Source organism: Apiospora kogelbergensis, assembly GCF_038363985.1.
Source record: "Apiospora kogelbergensis strain CBS 113332 chromosome Unknown utg000007l_segment0_segment0, whole genome shotgun sequence".
Taxonomy (NCBI): domain Eukaryota; kingdom Fungi; phylum Ascomycota; class Sordariomycetes; order Amphisphaeriales; family Apiosporaceae; genus Apiospora; species Apiospora kogelbergensis.
Genome location: NW_027117424.1, coordinates 2804633 through 2829786, shown reverse-complemented (window position 1 = coordinate 2829786; position 25154 = coordinate 2804633). Strand labels below are relative to the sequence as shown.

At 53.6% G+C, this 25154-nt stretch overlaps 11 protein-coding genes across 11 annotated transcripts; 6 read left to right on the top strand and 5 right to left on the bottom strand.

Annotated features, from left to right (window-relative positions):
- Positions 1 to 817: 817 nt before the first annotated feature.
- On the top strand, positions 818 to 4442 carry PG998_011275 (uncharacterized protein; the record flags this gene model as incomplete). Its single annotated transcript, XM_066878091.1, has 5 exons — positions 818 to 1101; positions 1187 to 1380; positions 1460 to 3436; positions 3510 to 3830; positions 4045 to 4442. The coding sequence occupies 5 exons, from the start codon at positions 818 to 820 to the stop codon at positions 4440 to 4442; spliced, it is 3174 nt and encodes a 1057-aa protein (XP_066727145.1).
- Positions 4443 to 4997: 555 nt separating this feature from the next.
- On the top strand, positions 4998 to 5673 carry PG998_011274 (uncharacterized protein; the record flags this gene model as incomplete). Its single annotated transcript, XM_066878090.1, has 2 exons — positions 4998 to 5169; positions 5333 to 5673. 2 exons carry the CDS (start codon positions 4998 to 5000, stop codon positions 5671 to 5673), a joined length of 513 nt encoding a protein of 170 aa, XP_066727144.1.
- Positions 5674 to 6234: 561 nt separating this feature from the next.
- On the bottom strand, positions 6235 to 7586 carry PG998_011273 (Saccharopine dehydrogenase; the record flags this gene model as incomplete). The annotated part of the gene is made up of 4 exons (XM_066878089.1): positions 6235 to 6497; positions 6577 to 6764; positions 6832 to 7204; positions 7292 to 7586. The coding sequence occupies 4 exons, from the start codon at positions 7584 to 7586 to the stop codon at positions 6235 to 6237; spliced, it is 1119 nt and encodes a 372-aa protein (XP_066727143.1).
- Positions 7587 to 9546: 1960 nt separating this feature from the next.
- PG998_011272 (uncharacterized protein) lies at positions 9547 to 12533 on the top strand (the record flags this gene model as incomplete). The annotated part of the gene is made up of 6 exons (XM_066878088.1): positions 9547 to 9713; positions 9777 to 9937; positions 10011 to 10874; positions 10921 to 11161; positions 11226 to 11426; positions 11477 to 12533. The coding sequence occupies 6 exons, from the start codon at positions 9547 to 9549 to the stop codon at positions 12531 to 12533; spliced, it is 2691 nt and encodes an 896-aa protein (XP_066727142.1).
- Positions 12534 to 13127: 594 nt separating this feature from the next.
- Positions 13128 to 13676, bottom strand: PG998_011271 (uncharacterized protein; the record flags this gene model as incomplete). Its single annotated transcript, XM_066878087.1, has 1 exon — positions 13128 to 13676. The coding sequence occupies one exon, from the start codon at positions 13674 to 13676 to the stop codon at positions 13128 to 13130; it is 549 nt and encodes a 182-aa protein (XP_066727141.1).
- A 2186-nt stretch (positions 13677 to 15862) lies between these two features.
- Positions 15863 to 16890, bottom strand: PG998_011270 (uncharacterized protein; the record flags this gene model as incomplete). The annotated part of the gene is made up of 2 exons (XM_066878086.1): positions 15863 to 16272; positions 16362 to 16890. 2 exons carry the CDS (start codon positions 16888 to 16890, stop codon positions 15863 to 15865), a joined length of 939 nt encoding a protein of 312 aa, XP_066727140.1.
- A 386-nt stretch (positions 16891 to 17276) lies between these two features.
- PG998_011269 (uncharacterized protein) lies at positions 17277 to 17498 on the top strand (the record flags this gene model as incomplete). Its single annotated transcript, XM_066878085.1, has 1 exon — positions 17277 to 17498. The coding sequence occupies one exon, from the start codon at positions 17277 to 17279 to the stop codon at positions 17496 to 17498; it is 222 nt and encodes a 73-aa protein (XP_066727139.1).
- Positions 17499 to 17929: 431 nt separating this feature from the next.
- Positions 17930 to 19270, top strand: PG998_011268 (Sulfide:quinone oxidoreductase/flavo-binding protein; the record flags this gene model as incomplete). Its single annotated transcript, XM_066878084.1, has 1 exon — positions 17930 to 19270. The coding sequence occupies one exon, from the start codon at positions 17930 to 17932 to the stop codon at positions 19268 to 19270; it is 1341 nt and encodes a 446-aa protein (XP_066727138.1).
- A 419-nt stretch (positions 19271 to 19689) lies between these two features.
- Positions 19690 to 21506, top strand: PG998_011267 (uncharacterized protein; the record flags this gene model as incomplete). The annotated part of the gene is given in 7 exon segments (XM_066878083.1): positions 19690 to 19993; positions 20007 to 20162; positions 20240 to 20346; positions 20451 to 20579; positions 20597 to 20604; positions 20883 to 21151; positions 21286 to 21506. The coding sequence occupies 7 exon segments, from the start codon at positions 19690 to 19692 to the stop codon at positions 21504 to 21506; spliced, it is 1194 nt and encodes a 397-aa protein (XP_066727137.1).
- Positions 21507 to 21838: 332 nt separating this feature from the next.
- PG998_011266 (mitochondrial 37S ribosomal protein mS38) lies at positions 21839 to 22924 on the bottom strand (the record flags this gene model as incomplete). The annotated part of the gene is made up of 2 exons (XM_066878082.1): positions 21839 to 22536; positions 22600 to 22924. 2 exons carry the CDS (start codon positions 22922 to 22924, stop codon positions 21839 to 21841), a joined length of 1023 nt encoding a protein of 340 aa, XP_066727136.1.
- A 770-nt stretch (positions 22925 to 23694) lies between these two features.
- On the bottom strand, positions 23695 to 24753 carry PG998_011265 (uncharacterized protein; the record flags this gene model as incomplete). The annotated part of the gene is made up of 3 exons (XM_066878081.1): positions 23695 to 24135; positions 24188 to 24471; positions 24552 to 24753. 3 exons carry the CDS (start codon positions 24751 to 24753, stop codon positions 23695 to 23697), a joined length of 927 nt encoding a protein of 308 aa, XP_066727135.1.
- Between the last annotated feature and the right edge of the window lie 401 nt (positions 24754 to 25154).

Genomic DNA, 25154 nt, shown 5'->3' with positions numbered 1-25154 from the left:
ATGCAGCCATGACCTTCCCTTCGATCGTGCAACTACCATCAATTCGCTTCCAGCCTAGCATCTATATAGCTAATTGGCCAGTCTGCCCTGATTGCTTGCCTTGGGGTACTGTAGTTGCGATGTCTAATCGTGTGATCATGCCCTCTCGATCTCTACAACTGAAGCATTACCTCTGGCGAGAGCATCAGTACTTGTACGGCGACCTGTACATATGTATGCATGACGGGTGATCCACACCTGCTAAGAAGAAGACAACGAGTCGGATGGCGGCGGTTGGAAGAGAAGAAACCCAAGCCTTTTCTCGTCGCTACCAGGCAGTCGAAGCACATACCAGATACAGCCGAAACAGACTTCATTGTCTGGGTTTGTTATGCCTTGTGGACTCGTCGGTGTTGTAACTCGGCATGGTTTAAACCTGGAAGCCGGTGCCTCGCCTGGCAGGAGGCTGTCGTTCCCTTACCCACCTGCCTACCACCTACCACTCAGCTGGATACAAGACCGTCGGCGTAAGCTCTGGACGGGTGGGTGCCGGGGGACGGGGTTTCTGCAAGCCTCGCACTTGCAGCAGTGGGCAAGTAAGAAAATGTTTCTCCTCTCTCCGCCTGCAGCCTTGATGTGTTTTTAGTGCTTTGGTGGCCAGCAGCCAGGACGTAGCTGCCACTCTAACCACGCTGCTAACCGTTTAACCTTGCATTTCAATTAACTCCAGTCTTTCCCTTATTTTACACCCCCCTCCCGGCTTGCTTGGTTCGTTTTTTTCTCTTAACCTGTTTTCTTTTGGTATGCTATTTGGTCAACGGTCGACATCTCCCACGATATGTTATGGACCCCATGGGCGACGTCTGTTCCTTCAGTGTTGGTCGTCTGTGCCGTGCTTGCTTGGTGGTTTACTGAGCCCAAAACGGCGCACCTCAATGTTATCGTCACGATCGGTTTGATGCTCTTTATCTGGTCCATCGCCCCGACCGAGCTGGCCCAACAGACGCCCACCTGGTTATTTCAGGCTGCTCTCAGCTTCCTTGCTACGTCGGATCTTGACAGAATTCTCATATTCATCCTGAGGCACCACAGAATGTTGATTACAGGCATTGCCGCCTCTTGGTATGGCCCCCTTCGCGCGCAGCAGCCACGGGCCCATGGAGAGGCCTGAAAAGTCAACTTTCTAACCGCACCGCGTTTTCTACAGGCTGACCTGGAGAGCCTGGCAAGTCCTACGAAAGCCAGTCCCGGAGCTTATCCAAGTCCTTGGAGTCGAGGTCCCCGACCCTCCCCATGTCTTTCTCGCCGGCATTCGCAAAAATGCAGCAACTCTTAATTGGACCCGGCCGCACGCTAATAGCACCGTCGCCAAGTTTCTTATACAGGTTAATGGTGTGACTGGTATGTACAGCCTATTGCAAAATTTGCAAGTTCAGTACACGAGTTGGGGTTCGCAATATTGACTTGTGGTGTTCCATAGTGGGCGAGTCTTCAAGCCAGGAGACTGCGATAACCGTAACTGGCCTTAAGCCGAGCCACTTCTACAACATTCGCGTTATTGCTGTGTCGCACAGCAACTTCCAGGCCGGCAGTCGGTCTATTAGATTGCGCACGTACAACAAAGATGGCCGACCAGAAACCGGCAACGGCAGGGTCCCTGCCAGCTGGGTACCCGACGACCAAACCTCTTCGTCGACGGAAAGTTACGATGACGACGGAAATACAAAGCCCCCTACCGCCGCTGTCGAAACAGCTTCGATCCCCGAAACTACAGTTGCTCCCGTGCAGACAAGCTCGTCGGGGTCTATTACGCGGCGCAATACCTTGACAAGAAAACATTCCCCTTCTACCGCTAGTATGGATCAATCAGTTAAGGATGCATTGGAAAGAGTTCCTGAAGGGTCTTTAGTCGAGCTTAGCACGCGCTTTGAAAGCATCCGGCGGGATCAAGACGAGTCCCAGGCGCAATTGGACAAGGACGAGAGGGATCACCAGAAACTTATGGATGAATTGACGGAGGAGAAAAAGACCAAGAAGCAGATTCTGAAAGAAAAGGACGAAACGACAAACAAATACAAGGCCGAGATGAATTCGACGGATCGATCCATGAGGAGCACCCAGACGAAGAAGGCCAATGTCGAAAAGAAGTTGAGGGATAAGCAGAACGAGCGAAAGAAGATCCATGACGATATTGCTAGGTGGGATAAGGACATGGCCCATATGAAGAAAAGGCAAGCTGGATTTGAGCAGGACAAAGCGAAAATTCAAAAAGAGGTCGATGAGCGAAAGAAACAGTACAGAGAACAAATCGAAGCCCTCCAGACCAGCCTCGCGCAAGAGGAGGCAGAGTTGAGGGAAAAGGGTAAGGAGTTGAAAGAAGCCGAGGATCAGCGGAAGAAGCTTCCTGGGGGCGAAGAGAGCGAAGAATGGCGCGACAAAGACCGTCAGATCCAGAGAGACTGGGAGACCAAATCAAGAGAACTAAACAGACGCCTGTTCTTCCTCAATAGGAAACTCAAGTCGCAGGAAGATTATGAGCAGGTCTTGCGCACTCAACTCGTTACGGCCCAACAACAGTCGAGTCTTGGATTCCCCTACGCACAAGCCAACGCCTCTGGGGTCGACTTCGAACTTGCGAATCAGACTCAACTCAAGCGCCGGAGCCGGACAGGAAATTCCATGCCAGGCGCAGCAGCACCGTCACCCTCTACAACGTATGCGATTGAAGAGAGACAGTCTTATGGGCCGACAAATGGCTTCGAGGGCGCATTTCCCGCTTCTCGTGCTCCGACTATTCCCCCGGGCTTTGCTGCCAGTGCATTCCCCAACTTCTCTACCGTTTCTGCCCCATCAGATGAAGAAGGAATGCAAGCGCTCATGGCTGGCGCGCCCCTGAGTCCCACCGCTACTTCCTTACTCCCAGTAAACTTACTCGAATCTAATGATGATGACGATGACTTCCCACCCTCCAGACCGTCAAGACATGGAACCTTCGGCTTGCCAATGTCTCCTGACAACGACCCCCAGTCGCCTATATCAGAGGGGCTGTCGTATAGTGCTATGTCAAGCCCCCGTGGCTCTGCTCAGCATTTGCCCTATTCTCATTACGGAGGCGAGGTCAGTGAGAGGACTTCCTTGCGAGGAGAGTATGGCACGGCATCGTCCCCAGCTGGCCCTCCACCCCAGACAAACAAAATTCCTTTCTGGTCACATCGCAATACCAAGAGCACCAATGAGCCACCAATACTCGGTTCTCTCAAGTCTGCGCAGAGTCAATCCTTTCCCCGGCAAACTGATGAGACAAATAATCCAAATAAGAGGCGAATCAGTTTTTCGTCTGGCTGGGGGGGCATGTTCAATCGCAACTCGGCTGGACCTGCTGTGGGCGAGCACGGATTATCTGGCCTTCGTGGCGTGACCTCGCGGCGCGGCCCTTTCTTCACAAACAACAATGCGAGTGGATCCATATTCCCTGAAAGGGACCCTAGCAGTCCCAGGCCACTCTCCATTGCCTCGTCCGAGTTGCCCAGGCCATCGACTGAAAGTGGCCCGCCGATCTGGGGCCCCTCTGAACCCAGCAGGATCTGGTCTCGGGAAGGTGGAGGGGGATCCTTGGTCAAGAACCGTGTCCAGGAGACCCTCAATCCACGGCTCCCCTTCGGCTCTGAAGACCAATCTGGCCAATGCAGAAGACGAGATTCTGGACGAGTCTGAGATTCGACAACCTCCCCTGGGTGTCGGTGTCATCGGCTCGAGACCATCTGCTGCCAAAGCACTGAAGCAAAGCCTCAACCCCAATGCGCCTTCATTCATGGGAATGTTTCGAACTAAGGATAAGGACGACAAAGAGGGTAAGGATAAGGCCAAGGCCAAGGGAAAAGAAGATGAGACACACAGGGAGGCTAATCCACGGGTCTCGATTACATCATCCACATGGGAATCGGCTGAACGTCCTTCGATGGAGGAGTCCCTTGCAGAACCTCGCGAGTCAAGGGACAACCTTTCGGTAGCCGAATCGCACGAGTCTTTCTCGTTGGGCCACTCTCAATCGAACACCCCCTTCAGAACCGGCGCATGGACTCGGGCTGAATAACCCAGAGAGCGGATTTAGAAAGCTCCTCCGCAAGGGGAGTTCATCCAAGTTCAGTCTTTCCTCTATCCGTGGATCGAAGAAGGGCCCCGGCAGCATTACCAATTCGGATAAGGGTTTGTCAATGGAGCGTACGAGCATGGAAGTCGAGGAGCATGGCCACGAGAGTGGGAATGCTGCAGCACTGCTCGCGCGTAGCCACGAAAGCGCAAACAGCAGTCCCAACATAGGAAGCGTGAGTGGCGGCCGGGCAAAGGATGGTAGGGCCAGCTGGACCGGGCGGTTCTCGATCAAGAAGAAGCAAGGCAAGGACAAGGAGGAAGAGTCTGCGCCGTCGACTCCGGCTTTGGGTGCCATGTCGGAATATCAATAGCAGACGCTTGAATGGATAGTCTGAAGGCATCGATAGTCTGAAGGCATCATCACACGGTCTGTACAGCATAGTGGGCAATAGGTAATTGTCAACCATGGATTATAAATCAAGCACCAAGAGACTGATGTCTCTACTTTACTTTACGACATTCCCTTTGAAAGGGAGTACGAATATGGCTGCTCTATGTGATACGCTGTATTGTGCACACAACTATAGTAAGGAGGTGCGTACCTCTCCTGACTCCGGGCTTTTGGCGGTCACAAGTGGCAGAATGATGAATGACTGGCAGTGCAGAGGGCTGCTTGCTAGCTTCGGAGCTGCTCTGCCCATAATCGGTCGGTCTCGGTGGATGCTGGGTTTCGAAGATTCGGCAATTCGATTTCCAATCGCCAGTCACTTATCGGGGACGACAGTGTTTGCCTGATTTCTCCCATGGAACACACATGATTGTAGAAGGAGAGTGGTGATTCAACGTACCTCGCACCACCTTGCCGAAATCCCCGACTGACCGACAACATTCTCCGACCACATATACACACCCATACAATACCGTGAATGGCCGCCGCAATGGCTACGACACCACCGTCCGGTCGCGATGGGAAGAATGCCACAGAGGGCCTGCCCATGCCCTCCCGTAACCCCTTGCCGTTATCAGCCAGCCAGGAAGCGCAGGTCCGCGAAGTCTTCAATGCGCGGGTGCGAATGCAATGCCAAGACGAGATCAAAGGTGTGTGTTACCATGGTCTACCTACCTACCCATCTTTGCTAGAACACTGCATCCTCTGGCTGCTTCCTATCCCTCCCGAGCAGAATGTATCACGCTCACCCCCGAGAAATCCAAGTCAAGACGTTTTACTAATCGTTGCCCCTCGTTCTACCTGTCTATGTAGCCTTCGCCGACTGCGCCCGCAACCGCACCTTTACCATCCCCTTCTCCTGCCGGACGCTCTCACACCAGATGAACTCGTGCATGATGGCGCACGCGACGCAGGCTGAGCACGACCGCGCGCGCGAGGAGTGGTTCGCGACCCGCATGGAGCGGGCGCGAGAGCGCGAGCGCAAGGAGCGGCGCAAGATCGAGCAGGAGAAGTTCCACCGCGAGTGGTGGGGCCTGCCCGAGCGCGACCCGGACGAGGTCCGCCGCGAAGAGGCGAAGCTGCAGCAGGCCGAGAGGATCGGGGGCGGGTATGAGAAGAGGAGTGGTGGTGACAGCAGCCAGGCGAAGAGGTAAAAAGAAAGAAAGAACAGAACATACGCAACAACAATGGCAATGACAAGAAAAGAAAACTCTCGAGAATGAGGAATATTTGCAACAAGGACGGGAGATGATGGAAGGACATGACGGTGGAGCGTGTATATGCCTGAATGTATAATGCATCAGTCGGCGTTTGGGGTGCTTGGTATTCCCATTTCTGAATTACGCAGCTCTGGGCAAAGGGATGTAGAATTCCATATACTATAGATCGAAACGATCGCCTGTATAATAAATAAACAGGAGGACGAGTCGATATGTTCGAACTCCTCTTTACCCCAAACCGCCTTCGCAACAACGCTCTCCAGCAACATCTTAACAAAACACTCTGTCTGTACAGTCAGTCACTTAGGCCACACACCATACACGCCCTCTTGGCTATCTCCTACTTTGTCATATGTCACTTTTTCCCTTCCCTCATCCTTGCTAAAACGCCAAATCTATTTACCTGCCTGATCCTTGAGCCATCCTGCCAGTTGTTCCACCCTCCTGCATGCCACTTGAGCCAATGAAAGCGTCGCCTGGGCTGTCAGTTATATTCTAGTTGTTGTGGGAAGTGTCCTTGGGTAACGTATCAACCTTTTCCTGGAACAATTTGTAGGCGCCGGCCCAGACGGGGTCGTTCTTCCAGTCGTTGAGCTTGAGAAGATAAGGCAAGAGGTCGCCGCTGAAGGCTTCGGACGCCTCACGGGGCAGGAGACTGGGCAAGTGGTCGATGCTGATAACACTCAGGGGCGGGTCTTGTAGGCCCTCTACGGGAACAGTCGGCTCGGCGAAGGTGGTGGCAATGGTGTAGATCGGGACTACATGAGTTTACGGTTTTAGCGATTTCTCTTGGGCTCACTTGTTTGTCATTAAGGTAACGGGGCAATCTTCACTCACTCGGGTTGTTGGGGTTGGTAGTATCGGCCGAGACATCGCACACGACGCTGAGCTTGCGGCTGGGCGTGTTGAGAGAGTCGCGGTTGACGAAGTGGGGAATCTTGCTGTTGAGATAGATGCAGTTGACGAAGATATCGCTCTCGGTGATCTCGGGGAAGGGTCCGCCCTTGGCAGTCTCGGCCATGTCCCTGTTTGTAAGTTAATTAAGAATAAGACTGTAAATGGTGAATTGTTCCGGCTTAAACTTTTTCGTACCATTTGAGGATCTGGCCATCAGGGATGCCAGCCTTGAGGCACATGTCGACAGCGCCGCGGCCGCAGCGGCCGAGGGCACCGATGACGATGACGCGGGGCAAGCGGCCGGCCTTCTTCTCGCCCGCCTGGACGTCCTTCTTGATGTCGGCGACCAGCGCGTCCTCGTTCGGGTAGCTGGACACCTCTGGCAGGGGCACACCGGGGTTGGTCAGCTGCCATGCCCAGTTCTTGAGCGCAAGAGCGCTACCGCTGAAACCTGCGTGGAACCCAAACGCCGCTACTCTCCGGTCGGAATCAGGGTCCTTCAGGAATTCGAGATCTAGAAGAATACCGCCACCATCAGCGAATCGACGAAGAACTGTGTCCCAGCCACCTTGACCCTAAGTGTCGGAAACCAAAGAATTAGCGGTGCTGCGCCAGCTTGATTATAGGGGCCCGTAGAGAATTGAAAAGCTCTTACCTTGTAGCAGTGCGCAAACTGGACGTGGACGTGCTTGAGGGGGAAGGTCTCCTCGGGGGAGCTCCTTAAGGCCGACAATGATGTGCTCGGCGGGGACTTCGCGCCACGAGCCGGTGGGCACCAGGGTGCAGCCGATCTTGGAGAACTCGTCATCGTCGAAGATGCGGACGGGGCTCTTCTCGACGTTGACAGTGTAGCCGGCGTCGATCAGGGCCTTGGCGGTGGTGGGAGTCAGAGCCGACCGTTCCTCTCTGAACTTGTCCTCTGAGCGAAGGTGGAGGACTGTGGGCGCCATTGTGAAGGGAATGCGGGGGTTGAGACGGGTTGAAGTGTTCAGTCTCGATTTGGGGGTTGCAAACGTCAAGATGAAATTCCTTTGCGGTTCTTTGCAGTCTGCTCTAAGCAAAGAAGAAGTAATTGCCCAGGTGTTGTTCAGGAGTTGTGGTCTGTTTTTCCACATCAGCACAGCTTGACGACTGACTGACATGGTGCTACGTGGGGCAATCCCGTGTTGGTGATTGGATGATTCACAAAATTTCCAATGAGCTCACCGCCGACTTCGCCGTCTGGGAGGATCTGCAAGGGACCAACCTTAACCCCGACAGGCACAGCTATTTCCGCTAGAGTCAGCGTTACCCGCTTTCGGCGGGTTGGAACCTGCGTATATAGTATATAGTATGATATCGTCACCGCCGGTTTGGCTGTCGCCCATGATTAAGCTTATTAGACATAAAGTCTTCATATCAGCCATTAGTGACATTGATCCCTGATTTGACGCCCTTGATCTGGCACCGTCCTCTTTGCACGTCTGCCTCTGGTGTTTTTGATACGTCGCCGGCCATGTTTTCAAACTCAAAAATAGTTGGTGCCTGGGCGATGGCAGAGTCCCGTTGAAGCAGGGCGTTATCGGGTTGGGCCGTGGCGTCTATTATGATTCCAAGACGACACTGGATGGCATATTCAAATCCCTGATCCGTGAGGGTTGTTGCCGATAGGTGTGGCCATTCGTCAAATTCTTCTTGGGCCAGCAGAAGTCTCAGATACTGGAAAACCATGTACTTCATATCTCCATTTATCCATGTAAATGATATTGGGTGTCCAGCAGGCCAAACTCGTCGGTGTTCCTGTCGTTCGCGATGCGACAAAGAAGTTCTGATATGAGGAAGACGGCCATTGGCAATTCAACTTTCCGATAACTGAAAACCAAAAAAAAAAAAAAGCCCATTGAAAATAAAGAGCACCCATCGATACTGGCAATGCAATCACTGTCACTCTTTGCTGACTCGCTGCATAAACCAGCTTTCTTGATTCGCATCACGCGAGGTGAAGACAGCTGGACACTAAGCAAACGCGCAACTTCGACTCGAAGTCTATTTGAAAACAAGATTATGGGAACGGTAATCGCGACAGGTTTGCTGTAAGAAAGGAGAGGATGCCACTGCCGAAAATGACCTGGGTAGGAGAGTTATTACCGAATTACCGGCAGAGCCAATCAGAGCCCGCCAATCGACTCCTAAGGCGGCATCGCCCACCACCCTTTGGGGCTAGGGTAGGGTCGAAGATGGGGTGGACCAGCTATCATCCAGTTACCATCTCAGCTTCTGTGCGCCAATGACTCGCCTCTTGGGTTTGCCATCTTTGGGTCCCTTGTCCGTAGCCCATGTCCACGTGCATGTAAGGGCGACCTGTACGACGCACGTATCGCAGCTGATTGATGTATGGCTTATGGCCAGAAGTATGGCGGAGGTAGTTCGCTGCAGATCGGCCTGGAAGGAGAAGCTTCAATATCTGGGTCCGGGGCAAGCCGTATCTCGTTGGCCCTCTCTCCATCATCGATCATGGGACTTGCTATCCTGGGTTCACATCCTGGTCGATCGCGCTGTTGACAAGGCAGGCAAACACACGGACATGGAAGCGTATCTTGACAATCAAGCATTCCACGCACCACGCCCCAAGGCCCCCTCCATGCGTCCACAGGACCACGAACAGTACACGGAGACATGAATAGACGGACCCGACAGCCAGCAGCAAGTCACGACAATATAGGGGCGCGGCCGCCGCTAGCACCCCACAGCACCCCTGGTCATCACCACCCTGGAACTCCACTCCCCCGCGATTCCGAAATCACTCCTCAGCCTCTATCTCAACGTCCTCTGCAAGCCCAGTCGCGTTTTCTCCCTTTAGTATTTCTTCCTTATCAGTTACGAGGCTGCAAGAGGGCCGTCCAAATCCCCACTCCAATAGCCATCGCTACCATGGATCCTAATAAGCCTAGAGCAGCGGCGAAAGCTCGCAAAAGAGCGGCCAAGGCCTGTCTCTCTTGTCGGGCGCGCAAAGTAAGATGCGATGTGTCCCAGAGAGGGATGCCGTGTATGAACTGCTACCTCGACAACGACACGTGCGTCGTGGCCGATCGAGCATCGTGCGTCGAACCCCCATTTCCACCCAGAGACAGACAGATTACTGACTGCCTTCACCCACTTAGCCGTAAACCCCAGCAAGTATCAATGCCTCCTTATGAACCCAACGTCAATGACGCCCCGGAGGCCGGAAATGGATTTGTGGCGACAGATAATGATTACGACGACGACACGTTCCCGCCAACAGCGCAAGCTCAAGCTCAAGCACCTCAGGCCTTCAATATAGGTCAGGCCTCGATGCCAAGCTTTGAAGCCAATGTTCCCGCCCGGGACGGGACTCATGCTCCCCCACACCGGAGTTGATCGCAACCAGTCGGATATGTCCAGCATATCCTCCTTGTTTCCGTCAACGAATGCACAGTGGGCAGAGAATGGACAACGCCCGAGCAGCACAGATATCACATACTCCTACTACCCATTCCTTAGTGTCAACAACCTCCACAACCTTTTGCCCCAAGATGTCAACTACCTCGAGTCCCAGGGCTGTCTGCGCGTACCCACGCCTGAGATACTTGATGAGTTTGTCCGCCAGTACTTCCTGCACGTCCACCCTTTGATGCCGGTGATCAACGAGGGGGACTTCTGGGAAATGTACGGCCAATTCGGCTTCGGCGGGTCCGGAGAAAGAATGTCTCTCCTGGTCTTCCAGTCTATGCTATTTGTCGCTTGCAACTTTGTCCACAAGGACAAGGTCAAAGCTCTGGGCTTCCCGAGCACTCGGGTGGCTAGAGCTACCCTTTACCGGCGGTGTAAACTCCTCTACGACTTCGAGAGCGAATCCTCCATGATCTATCTTGCCCAGACGGCAATAATGCTAACGCAATGGTCTCCCAACTTCACCCAAGCCTTCAAGAAATCAAATTCAACATGGCTGAGTGCTGCGATCCAGCATGCGAAAAATGCAGAAGCTCACCACTATTCGGCACTCCCGAGTTTCTCTCCTATCATAAGTCCTTTGCAATACAAGAAGCAGAACGTGCTCAAGCGGCTTTGGTGGTGTTGCATTGTCAGGGATCGGATTCTGCCCCTCGGAATGCGTCGAAGCCTCAAGATCACGAGGTCACACTTCGACTTTAGTTCGAGCCCGGCATTCGGCTACAGGGACATGGCAGATGAGGTCGAGCGGTCGCAGGTGTATGACGCGGCCACCAAAAAAATGCTTGGTGGAAATGTTTGTTCAGATTGTGGATCTCTGCTCTGTACTGACAGACCTGATCATGATGGTCTTCCCTCTCGACGACTCCCCAGGCTGGGGAAAGAAGATCGGGCCCGACGAGACCGTTGGGGTGAGAGAGTGCAAGCAAGCACTACGGCGATGGTATTCGTTAACGACCCAAAAGTTCCCAATGTTTGGCGGTAATGGTTCTCCGCGGACAAATGTAACAAGGGGAAAAGGTCATCATCATGACTCAGTAATACTGTACACCAACATGATGTATATGTACTATCAGTGAGTTCGACCATTTCAATAGCGGATGCTCAGGGATCATGCTCGCTAATAATTAATTTGAAAGCTCTTCATGGGTGGCATTAAGCCACCACGAAGTACTTCAAACCGCAGTCAAGGCAGTGACGCCGAATTTGACAAGTAACCTTCGCGAATTCTCCAGCATTTACGAAAACCGCCACGAGCTCCAGAATGCAGCATCCGGGGTAACAGAGTGTCTTCAGGAGCTCATCCAACTTAAGCTGGCTCGATGGCTGCCAATCAGCGCGTAAGTTTACCGATCCTATCCAGGTTATATAGTGGCTTACCTTCCCGTAGCGTCCCATGCACGGCTTTGCCCCTTGTTCTGCATATCATAGATGTCAAGCTTTCCTCGTTCCGTCAAGGCCAAACTACACCTGAGGAGTTGGTGAAGCAAAACCGGCTCAGCGTGCTCGTTGAGGCTATGAAGACGTATACGCCACAGTACGACGGTTGCGATTATGTGAGTGAGACGATCCGTCATATCATGACACTGGCTCAGCTCGATACCCCCACACCTCTGCCAGCAACCAGCACGACGAGTACGATCTCGAACTGGACCGACATATTGGCCTCACAACCCGGATGCTATCTACGGCTAGCCATGACCATGGATTTGAGCTTCGCCAAGGGGCGCTTGCCAGAGGAGTCGGACTTTCCGGCTAGTCTGCGTGGCCTTTTCACAGCTGGACGAAACCCGGTGAGAGCTCTGCTCAGGGGAAGTCCCAGGATAAGTCCCAGCATTACCCCTTCGTTCGCGACAACTTCACACCACCATCTGTTTTCCCCGCCGGACTCATATACAATGCTAGGAGGCGACCGCCATCGGCAACAGCAGCGGAAACATCAGGCTTCTCCTACGTTCATCCCTCCAGCGCCCGGTACGGTACATTCATTATCGTCGGACGAAACCGAGTCTCCCGCGAGTTCGATGGATGATGATGGTAACATCAACAATAATCAAGTATCAAGTGCGCATATCAGCGGCACAGTGCGCGCAGGAGACCTTGCGAGGCCTTATCACGAAAACATGATGATGCTCGACAACTTTACGGCGTCCGATTTGGAGGTGGAGGACATCGCCGGCGAGATATTGGCCGCGCAATTCCTGCGGCAGTCCAACGAATATGGGCTTGCTGCTGCTTCCATCGCTGATGCTACCACTGCCTCAACGGGAGGTAGTCATATCGAGGAAGTTGACGGTGAGAACCAATCAGGGATGAGCCACAGCAACAATGGCGAAGAGGCGATGATGGGGGCATGGAGACATGGTTCGATAACGCGTGGGCGAACGACGGCGACGTGGGAATCGAGGATGGTGAGGCGGCGACCAGGATACTTCGGGATGCCATAGGCGAAGGAGGGGTTGAATGCGGTGCGTGATTCTGCCGCCGTCATGAAAGGACACCAGCGTTTGATACTTGAAACTTCGGATCCTGCGTGTTTTGAAATTTGCGAATTTGCATGGACAAGCGGGCTGGGTCATAAGGATGGCGTTAATGATTTACTTCCCTGAATGGGGTGTCAGTGACCTCCAAAGCGTGAGATCTAATGTTAAAACCCGGCATTCGGGCTAGGTGGTACGGTTAACCATCTATGCATGACTGCTATATATTCTCAATGAAAAAAGGAAAGCTCGGCGATTGGCAACTCTAATATAATTTTTTAATACCGATGCCCGAGTTTGCTGATTCGATCATTTCGGGATCTTGGTCGACAGAATATCGTTAAGATTGGGTCTAAAAGGAGGTGCCCTGTGTTGAGGTCAGAGTTCCGCGGTTTGCAGCGCATCATCTACGATAGGAACCGGCTGGGTGTCTGAAGTATATCATACAGGTCCAGATAAATTGAAAGGATGCAAGACAGTAATTCATAACATATGAAGCCTGTTGCACATGTCGGAGTCCTCGCCAATGGATGGCGTCAGGTTGGTGCCAGCCCTTCACATTCATGACGACGTCTCACGGATGAACTCACGCATGACGTGGGCAATATAAGAACCTGGCAAACCCCAGTCCCGCCTAGCTTCCTCGATCCCCAGATTCATGCGGCTTACGTACTCAGCCCGGGGACGGTCCGCCTTGACGCGGTGGTAGTCGATGTAGACCAATGCCGACAAGGAGCCCACGCCCTCCGGGAACCCGGTGGCTTCCATAGATCCGCTGCTACCATCCTGGACGACGTCAACCTCCAATATCTCCTTCTCGTAGGCGGTGGGGACGCCCTCGTACATATCCAGCACGTCCTCGTCATTGGGCGGCAATGAATAGAGAACACCGTAAACACCAGGCAGGCTGTCTGCTAGGGGTGCGTGTGTGGCGACGGGGTCCTTGACGATGTTGGCGAAGCCGCGCTCGTTGATGAGCCAGTGCCAGCCGCGGAGATGGCCGAGCCCGAGGGGAACGGCGTTGGGGCAGCGCGCTCTCATCTGGGTGGACGAGAGGTTGGAACCATATGCGAAGTAGACTTTCGTGGATGTAGCCTGAATTGCACTCATGGTGGCTGGCGATGAAGTGGAATGAAGCAAGGGTATGCTGAGGTGTATGGAAACAGGGTAGAAACTAGAAGAGGTTTATATGTTTATGTAGTGCAGAGGTGGTTTGCGTTCGCTCGGTATTACCTGCGATTGATATGAAGAATAGACTCGTTCCATCAGCCTTTTTGAGCTACAAAGAATGTGTAGAACAAATGGAATAATGGATCCTTCGGTTTAGGAGGCGGCTAATGGAAAGCAAAAGGCCATTGGCGGGCGTCTATGCCTCAGGCTTCAATCACCCGGGCAATTAAGCACACAAAGGTCTTCCTTTCTGGCTGGTCTTCCTTGCTGGCTGGTCTTCACCGAACCCAAAGTGTCTCGCACGACGCTGCGCTGACTGCAGTAACTAACAGCTCAACTTATGAGTTATCCGACCCTCCCCTGCACCTCAGACAACCGTGATTGGCCATGTCATGCACGGCAGCGTCTGCCAAGAGGCATGGGTTTAGGCTGGTCCAATCCGAGGTCAAGTATATACACGATTCAATATCCATCGATACCTTCAGCCCTTTCGCTCTTGTAGACAGATGGCAGTCCTCGGGGCAGCTAGCTGCATATGTCGTCGCAGGGGTCAAATCGAGCCCGTGTTTGACGTGGGGTTGCACTCCATCATCCAATGACGGGCAACTGTAACACGGAAATAGGTTGCAGCTCTTTGATCTTTTCTGGGAGGTCCAATCACCAGACCGTCATATTGCACGAAGCCTTCTATAGGGGATACGAGTTGACAGATTACTAGGCCCAGTTCACCGAAGTAAAGGAGGGTGGGAGACGTACGCATCACTGAGCCGTTCTCCTATGAGCCAACTATGATATATGCTATCCTGAACAGGAACCCGAAGTCCTACAAAGTGCCAGTATATACGTGTGTGCTTCTCCCTCCTCTGTCGAGCCTTGGATCACCCCAAACAAAAAGCTATTCGAATTCACTCGGGAATCAGATCAGCCCTTTGGACACCATCATCCGCCGGCCCGTGCTGTTGCAAGGCAATCTGAGATCAAGGAGTGAAGTACACCGGTTTCGTAAGTGACGCATTACATCACACACTGTTGTGGTAGAAACCTAGTGATCGTGGTTGACACTTCACTATCTAGGCCCGACTAGAATTTCTCAGGTATGGAGCGGCAGCAGCGCCAGACCCCAGAGGCTAAGAAGACCGAGCGAGAGGAACTCAGAAATCAAAGAACCCAACGTTTCCTCGACGAGCCTGCTCGGGATGGGAGTCTCCTCGTGGCTCTCCTCTCTAGAACATCGGATGCTGGAGCTACAGTGCGGGCGGCAGAGGCACGCATGAAGTCGAACATTAAGGGAATTATGAAGCCATCAAAGTAATGAAGATCAACCTTTGGTCATATGTTACCAGCTTTAACCTGACGCCATCAATGACAACTATGGGAGCTGGTATCTCTTCCAGTGGTTATACTTGTTGCGGCTTCAGTGGTATAGAGCTATTGCTTAGCTTGAATAAACATTGTAACGAGGTTCAGTCACCTTCTTGTTTGTTGAACGGGAAGGGATAATACCCAGGGGCTGCAATCACGGCAATATTCGTCTCCCCAAACGCAGCGAACCTAAAACGTCAATTATCAAAACCCACCCAACCACCACTGCAGAACGCCAGGTCGAGCGGAAGAAGCTGTCCGAGTCCCGCCAGAGGTCGTTTCTCTCCAAGCCAAGCTCCAGCGGTAACTAAGCTGATATGATGGCGCTTTATAAGCTTGGACTTGAAGCACTCAAGTTTGAAGACCATGAGGTCCACATTCTGAGCGAGTGCCATCATAGAGATAGGATACGGGTTGGGGAGGGGTTTTCTAAGACGAAACGGCATCTAGATCGGAAACCTGGTTACCCAAATATTTCGTAATTATAGTTGTGCTTTGCAATTTCTCTTATACATGAATTTGCCTCATAAGACTAATACAAGAGCAAACATGCGCCCAAGTTGTACCTACAAGAGTTGGACTTCAGTCATAGCTATTTCGACGAACATCGACACACTGAGGCAACGGTATTGGAGAAACGTTGTATGCTAAGGGAATTGTTTGGATATGTAGCTTTGCAAATCAATTGATGGGTGGCCAAGGGCACCTATGTATCAACTTGACTGGTGTTAAAACAATAAATGAACATACTTGAACAATTACTACTACCATTTCCCACCGTTGACTTTCAGGGGAAGGTGCAGCATGCGTGAGCCGTCCTCATTGGGTTTGGGCAAATGTCCGGTACGGATATTGACCTGAAGAGACTGATGGAGGAGCCGGGGAGCCGGCAGTTTCGCATCGCGCTCCTCACGCAGCGCCACGAACTCATCCTCCGAAACGCCATCGCGTAGATGCTTGTTCTGTGCGCGGTGGTCGCGGACCGTCATGTAGGGCACGGGGACCCCGCGCTCGGCCGAAGGGTAGTCGTGGCCTGTCCAGATCTTGAAGTGGTCTGGCATGCTAAGCAGCTTGCGTCCCGACTTGAAGAGATCTCGTGCGCTGCCTCCGGGGAAATCGCAGCGTGCCGTGCCCAGGTCGGCATTGAAGAGAGAGTCGCCGCAGAAAACGTTGTCTGAGATCGGGTGTCGAAGTGTTAGCAGCACGCGAAGGAAAACGAGGGGGAAGGGAAGACTTCGCTTCATATGTTATTAATTAACTTACCCCCTATCTTGTAACCAAGGTGATCGGGTGTGTGGCCCGGGAGGTGGATCGCCATCGCCGTAAGCTGGCCGATTTGGAACGTCTCATCGTCACCTAATAGTTTGTCGAAGACATTGATGTACTCTTCGCCCGGAACGCCGTACTTCTCCCCTATCGCTTCCTGCATCTCCCGAATACGTTGTCCAGCGACCACCAGTGGTTTGACCCCGTCGTTTCCTGTGCCCAGGCGATACCGAAGATAAGACGCTGCAGTTAAATGATCGGCATGCGCATGGGTTTCGAGAATCATGCAGACATGGTACCCCCTTTCCTGAACAAGGGCCAGTAGTGCATCAGCCGTAGTAGTCGAGATGACTTGGGTTGTAGGATCAAAGTCCAAGACGGGGTCAATGATGACAGCCTTCAACGTAGCTGGGTCAGCAACGATATATTGCCAAGTCCCAGTGTTGGGTTCGAAGACTTCGACAACAGTTGGCTGTCCCTCAGTCGACGCCGCCGTGGTAGCGATTTCGGGGGTGGCCGCTTGCATGTTTTGAGTTTCCTTTGGCAAACCACGATGCTGTTCGAGCAACCAAGGAGCTCGGAGGTGCGAGGCTATGATTTCAGGATTTGGTAGAGCTCGTCTGCAGGCAGCTTGATGAAATCCTCTGGTGGTTGTGAAACGGCCCACTTGAAAATTCCGGCTGCTGTAAAAGGCCTTTCTAGACGTGATGACGCGAAAAGTATCGTTCAGGGGCTCAGTAATATGACTTGCTTGAGGGACAGTGGATGACTGAAGGAAATCCGCGAACACTTGTGTGCTACGATAACGAGGACGAAAAGACTTCATGGCGGATATTATTTGCTCACGCTCGATATTAAATAGACAGTTTATGAAGGAAAGAAGGACTGGAACTGGTCAACTTGGTCACTGCAATGCCCGAAGAGTTGGCCGAGACGGACGGCGACTTTGAGGTCTGGATAAGTCCCCGTTTCGTAGCTGGTCGGCGACCCGCTGAATGCGCGCGGCAGATGGACTTACTCAGTGCCCAGCAGAGTTTCTCCATATGCCCCGTGAAAGCCCGCCGCCCGGAAGCCCGCCGAGACCCGACTGCTCTGCCGGTGGCACGCACGGCTATGAACGTCAGAGGCGGATAGCGGCCAGTGGCACGTTGGCCTGCTCGGATGCTGCGGGTTGGCGAGGTGGCTAGGGTGGGAATTGAATGCAAGATTTAGCAGGGATGGGCAAATGGTCCGTCCCATGGCGCTGGATTTCACATTTCACGGGGAATGTGCCTTATGTAATCTGGTGGGGCGGTTTCGCACTTTGCGATCACGTCATCGCGGTGCCGGCCGAAGAAGGAACTCGTCGACTAAAAAAGCTGCCAACGTTAGCGATCGGCGACCTAGTCCAGGAGAGACGGCGGTTGTCGGCAACCTCTTGATTACCTTTCCCATTGAATTTCGGAAGTGCTAAGTACAGGGGTTGAGCAATCCGGGATCCTATTCTGTCCTACTCTCTTTCCATTAGAATCTCGCCTTCTTTGTAGCCTTCATTCGAGTTATATTCCCTCGTTTTCTGTACAGCCATGTTCTCCCGTTCGACTGCGCGTGCAGCGCGCACTGCTAGACCCCATCTGGTGTTGGGGACCCGGGGTCTTGCCTCAGTATCGCCGGTAACCTCTGCCGGACGCAGCCACAAGGTCGTCGTAGTTGGTGGCGGAACTGCTGGGCTCTCCATCAGCCACCAGCTCCTGAAATCTGGCAAGTTCAACCAGGATGACATTGCTGTCATCGACCCTGCACAGTTCCATCACTACCAGCCCGGATGGACGCTCGTTGGTGGTGGTCTGAAGACCATGGAGGAGCTGCGCCGGCCCATGAGCAGTCTGATCGACCCGAAGCTCAAGTTCTACGGCGACAGCGTCGGCGCATTTGCCCCCGATGCTAATTCCCTCACCCTCGGCAACGGGGACAAGCTCTCCTACCAGCAATTGGTCGTTGCACCCGGAGTCAAGATCAACTACGAAAGTGTCAAGGGCCTACCGGAAGCTCTTGCCGATCCTAGCTCCCTGGTGTCGACCATTTACGGCCAGGACAACTGCAGCAAGGTCTACGGTACCATCCAAAAGCTGAAGAAGGGTAACGCCATCTTCACGCAGCCCGCTGGAGTTATCAAGTGTGCCGGTGCTCCCCAGAAGATCATGTGGCTCGGTCTGGATACCTGGAAGCGCGCAGGCCTTTATGACCCCACCAACTCCAGCAACTCGCCCATCAAGATCACCTTTGCCACTGGCCTCCCGGTGATGTTCGGCGTTCCCAAGTACAATGCCGAACTGGACCAGATGAGGAAGGACCGCGGCGTCGAAGGACTGTTCCAGCACGATCTTGTCTCTATCGACGGCGACAAGGCAGTATTTGCCAATGGACAGGAGCAGGTCACCAAGCAGTTTGATCTCCTGCACGTCACGCCCAAGATGGGCCCTCACGCCTTTGTCAAGAACAGTGCCCTCGCCAACGAAGCTGGCTACGTTGATGTCGATGATGCCACAACCCGCCATAAGAAGTACCCCAACGTCTGGTCCGCTGGTGATGCTTCCAGCTTGCCTACTTCCAAGACGGCTGCCGCTATCACGGCTGAGGCGCCCGTGCTGGTCCGAAACCTGCTCCTGTCGATGGAGGGCAAGGACGTCGATGCGGCATACGATGGTTACACGTCGTGCCCGCTTCTGACCGAGTACGGCAAGGTGCTGCTCGCCGAGTTCAAGTACGGTGGCGTGCCCAAGGAGACCTTCGATAAGTGGATTGGCATCGACCAGAAGAACCCCAACCGCTTTTTCTACCATTTGAAGAAGGATTTCTTCCCCTGGGTCTACTACAACAACATGGTTAACGGCACATGGGGCGGACCTAAGGGCTGGTTGAACTAATCACGGCACTCTAGATGAGAAACGCATGTAACAACAACCATTTGTACGAAGCAATTAGAAATCTGGGGTGCATCCGAGCATATCGGCGGCGTTGACACCCAATATGAATAAAAGCCAATGAGACAAAAAGTCGTAATCTGCATGACGCAACGTCGATGCATGTACGAGTTCGGGCTAGAGATAAGAAGACTAACTGTCACCTTGATGTACCTCAACTCAAAAGTAGACTCCAAGGCCCTCTCGATTTTTGAATGCAACCTGGCTGTTCAGTGATCGGTGAATCGTAATATGATTCCAGGCGACGCAGTAGCATTAACCTCGTGAAATGGTATCCCCATTTCGACATTACTATAAATCCGGTAGACTTTACGATTTCGAAATTACCTGGAACCCAGTAGAACACTGATTGCCCTTACAACATGAACCGTCTAATCACGTATTTCATTTTCGCAGTCCGCATCCAACATGCGCTGTCATGGGCGCTACCCCACCCGCCATCGATACCCCAGGCGCAACAGCAGAAACCCATGTTCGGAGCGGCATACTCGCCCGGCTCGGAAGACGACGACGACTACAGCGACGTTGATATCGTGGACCGCCGCCAGTTCCAAGGGTCTCATACTTACGCGAACCTGCCCCATGTCGACTGCCTGTCAGGTGCGGAGGCTGAGAAAGGGCAGAGATATGATATCGCGATACTGGGTGCGCCATTCGATACGGCAAGTCAAACCCAAAGACTGCGATGGAAGATATGCACTCCTACATATAAAGACATGGGCTGACATTGGTGGAGATAGGCCGTCACCGGGAGGCCCGGGGGCGCGTTACGGGCCCAGTGGGATCCGAACCGGTAGCCAGAGAATCCACGGTGGTGATTATAGCATCTACACTGGTAAGACATCTCAGTCTCCTACCGCATCTGGGAACTTCAAATTGATCCTATGTATCGCTGATACCATGGTGCTGTAGGCAAAAGCATCCTGGATAGATGGGCGACCATCGTAGATTGCGGTGATGCGCCGTTGACTTGGCTCGACAATAAATATGCTCTGAGGCAGCTCGACAAAGCTCACAGGGTCCGTGAATCCCGCCCGTTTATCATACTATACTTTATCCATTGGCCCGCCTCGCCTACCTTGGTAACATAATGGCTGGCTAACGCGACGTTGGAAAAACGTAGGTGGTTTCTGGGAGAAAGGCTTCCAATGAAAGCCACTCCGTCACGCCGCGCATCGTCACCTTCGGGGGTGACCATACCACGACCCTATCGGCCCTGCGATCAGTCCATCAACGTTGGGGTCCGGTCTCGGTGATTCATTTTGACAGCCACATCGGTCAGTACGAACCGAGTCTCAACCGCTTAAGGGGCCGGCCGATAACCAAACCGCCTTCGCCTTGATGGTGATGTTTTGGGCAAATCAACTAACTCGTGGGGGCTTCAGACACATGGGATCCTAAACCTCAATGGGGTAGATTATCAGACTACGCGTACGTTTATTCTCTCTGGGCGACTTCCAACCACTCCATACAGAATGATTTCGCTTCCCCCCTTTTGCTACCTCGAACAAGGAGACCCTAACGTGACATATCCGTGGCCTTTTACGGATTACAGAAGACTGAACCACGCCACCTTCCTCCACATCGCAAACGAGGAACACCTGATCTCCAACACGTCCATCCACGCGGGGACCCGGGGCCCCATATTCCGGGCCCCTGAAGACGTGCGCAACGACGTGCGGTGCGGTTTCGCCATGATCCGGGCGCGGGACCTCGACAAAATCGGGACGGACGGCGTCATCCGGCAGATCAAGGACCGCGTGGGCGACTCCAAGGTCTACATCAGCGTCGACATCGACGTGCTGGATCCCGCATTCGCCCCAGGTATGTATAAGTAGTTAGTCCTCACGACTTCCCACGCTACCCGTTTTATCAGCCCAGGGCCAGCTGGCATGGGCATTGCGTTCCTTCTTGTTAGCATTTGCCCGGTGGCTAATGTTTACGCCCAAACAATGTAGCTACGGGAACAGCCGAACCAGGCGGCTGGTCGACGAGGGAACTCCTGACGATTCTGGACGGACTGCAGGGGCTCAGTGTTGTGGGAGCCGATGTGGTCGAGGTCGCCCCGATATACGACAACCCCGGCGAGACGACGGTGCTCGCTGCCGCTGAGGTGACATTGTCACTAATCGAGTTGATGGTCGAGAATCCGGTAAAGTCTTTGGCCGACACCATATAGTAGATACCGGGGTGCCGAGCCTCGAATAGCCTATTCCACACTGCCTGAATGCGTATATCGACACGGCATCATAGCAAAATATTTTCAGCGTGATGAGAGATGATTTCAAATGCACAAGGGGGCAAAACTAGCTTAGGTACGCTTCTATAGGCTGTTCTTGTAGTAAGAGCATGCATGCTATGATTACCCCAAACAAGACTCACACAAACATTCCCTACCGTACACCGTATTATGATGGCCAGTTGCGAATGCACCAAATCAAAGTCCCTAGTGCGGCTGTGCCGAAACCGCTGTATGTTATGTACACAGGAGGGGCGATCAAGGCCCATTCCTTACGTTCTATCAAGCTTGCGTCGCTCGGTTCTCGTCCGCTTCATCAGCTTCTTGTACTTCTTCTTCTTCATCCTGAGCTTGCGTTGCCTTCGCACGGAAATGGCCATCATCTTGTCGGCACGTCCTCGGACTTCCTCGCGGCGCCATTGACGCACCGCCATGCGAGAGATGAAGGGCTGGGGCTTTGTCCTCTCCTCAATCAGCTTAGGGCTGTGAGCGACTATGCGCACCTCGCCGTTGGCATCCGTGGTTTCCTCCAGAGTAAGCACAGCTTTGTAGACTCGGTGTTGCTCTTGGGGTTCCACCACATTCTCGGCTCCGGTCTCGGCAGAAGCCGCCGACTCGGGTTGTGGCAGAGGAGGGGGTCTGAAGGGAACGAACTGGCCGGCCATGGCGTTCAGCTGGATGTAAAAGCTCGACTCAGTCCCGTCGGGGTGTCGAAGCTCGATTTTCTGCATCCCTTCTGTATCCGCCCCGGCCATAGCAGACTCCTGCTGTTCGTTAAGGGTCATGCCTGACATGGGTTGTTCCAGCTCCTCCACTGTACGGGTCAAGGTAGACATGACGTCGTTGTATTTGGCGCCCTTTGATCGCGGGGCGAAGATCTGGGCGAAGACATCGTCGTTTATTGTCTTGGGGAAGCTCTGCGTCACAGATATGGGGCGATGCAAACCAAAGAAGGCCGATAAGGCGAGCGCTGTAGATAGTCAGATATCAGTGGGCAGTCTAAGAAAGATGCGAGACTGCGGGGGTTGCATACATTCTTTGGGCACATGTTGCGTGCTTGGAACAGCGGGGAGAGCTCCCTGGGCATCTGTCGTGTCCTTGGCCTTGCGACGGCCGCGCTTCTCACTGCCAGTCTTGGTAGCCTGGGCGTGGGAAGCCGTCACCTGGCCGGCGGGGAGACCTTTCGGAGAATCACTAGGGCTCGAGGGCTTGGAGGAGGAATAACGTCTTCGCTGCTGGGTCCTAGGGAAGGCGAGGGAGGCTGCGGCTGTCGCACGAGTTGCGCTCGGTACGAGGTTGGAAAGCAAGGGTGACGAAGGTGCCGCGGCCACCACCCGCCGCACCGAGGAGGGTAACATGTTGACCCGACGGTAGGTATTGGGCAGGAATGTAGAGCGTGGTTGTGCGCCGTCGAGGCTGTCAAAAGAAGACCTCGTCGCTGCAATTCTTGATATGCAAAAGCGATCAATGAAGGGCGACGGCAAATGGCGCTAAACTTGCTGGGACAATCGATGGCGGCTGAGAGGACAAAGCGCAGAATTGTTTCCCCGTCTTGCCGACCCTCCGAGAAGTCCCTTGATAAGCACAAGCCGGGCCACCTGCCACTCGACTTCCAAGCTATTACCGAGCCCAGCTGACTTGCGACCGTAAGCCGTCCATCAGATGACTTCAGACTCGGACCATTGGTGACTAAAGTGGCCCATCCAGGATGCTCTTATCATGTAAGAATTACGACGCGCGGAACAGCTGGCCTGCGGAGTAGCTTGTTTGGCTGTTTGGTCTCCAGTTGGAACGTTGGTGGTTGGAACTGTGACCCGGCCGCCAGGCGGCTCAGGCGGCCAGGCCCAGTAAAACTGATAGTATTGTAGAACCGTCTCTTGCTCTGTAGAGTTGCCTGAGCACGCCAAGCCAGAGATTATCACGTTTCCAGCTTTCGTCTTAGCTCACTTACAATACTACAGTACTGCCACTATATCAATAATCCAGGAACATCGCTGTTATAGACACTCATTCGATAGATGGTTCAATCCCTCACTATTGGCACAATGTATAGCACAAGCATGCGTGCCAGCTATGTAGGACTACCCCTATCACAGCTTCTTCAACTGACTAGGCTCACCGCTCTCCCTCAACCTCGCAATCTCACTCCGGATAACCTCCGGTATCTCCTCTCTGAGACTGTTGGCTTGCGGCTTCCAGCCAAGATACTTCTTAGCCCGGGCCGCCACGCCGTGTGAATTGCACGCCAAGCTGGCGTTGCCCGCGTCTTTTTCTCGAACGTCTTCAGCTCAGCCGGTTTCTCCAGGAGGTCCTGACCGTTGACCTCGTCCATAATCCACCGGGCGAGCTCCCCGGCGACGAGCTTCCCGCTCTCGAGGAAGTAGTAAGCACGCGGCCCGAACACCTCCGGGTTCGCACCCCTCGCCGGATCAAGTGCGGCCTCGACGGCCAAGACAAAGAACTGCGACAGGTCGCGCACATGCACGCAGTCCCACTCCGTTTCCCCGTGCCATAGATGGGTGCGTAGCCCGTCTTGAGCGTGGTCTCCGCCATGCGGTACACCTGCGCGCTGCGCTGGTTCCCCGGGCCGCGGCCGCGGGCGTAGATGCAAGGGGGCTCACGATCAGGGTGCGGACGCTGCCATCGGCCGTGTTGGCGGCGAGCACGACCTTGTCCACGTCGCGGTGGTAGGCGGTGTCCGGCAGGGACAGGATCCGCTCAATGCCGTCGATGTCGTGGTACGCGTTCTCGGGCAGCGGCGGCTCGCCCCAACGCGCCGTGTCCATCAGGATTCCCGTGCCGCAGAGGTGAATATAGTAGCCGGGCTTCTCAGCGCTGTGCCCGGCGGCAAGGCCCTTGCCGATGGCGAGAGCCGAGGGCATGCTGTCGGCCGAGTCGGCAGTGTCTAGGTATGGAACCCCTTGAGTTTATGATTCCCTGTAAAATGGCCACATCAACGCCAGAAGGAGACTTGGCGTCACTTACGAACTACGACATCTGCGGCCGCAGCCTCTTTCTCAAACACGTCTGTCGAGTTCAGATCCCCGTAGACGAAACGCACTTTGGGGTACTTCTCGGCCACAAGCTTTCCTCGCTCCTCGTTGCGTACCAAGAGGGTGTAGTCGTAGTCTGGATGTCTCTCGTACAACGCATGGAAAGCGTCGCCGCCGATGTAGCCTGGGTCCATGTAAGCCAAAAACGCATTACCCAACCACCCATACCAATTTTAATGAGGGTAAATCACCAGTGACGCCAGTGCTGAAGCAGAGTTAGTCGTGGTTCCAAACCAGGTACCTCTTCATCAAAATCGTATAACTTACAAGAACACCTTGGGAGACATATTGATGACTATGATTGTAGCTTGTGGGCTATACTTCAGTGATTGTGACCAATCGTGCTTTTGTTGTTGGAGTTGGTAGATGAGTGTCGTGGTCAAACATGGGGTGAAAGTGGGGGAGCTGCTTATATAGTAATATATTCGAAAGTCATGGAACCCTTTAGGCTCATGCCAAATCCGGGGCTTAGTCAGGGGTATACACTGGCACAAGTCTTCCCCGGTGTAAGCGCATTGCATTTATATAGGGTTCA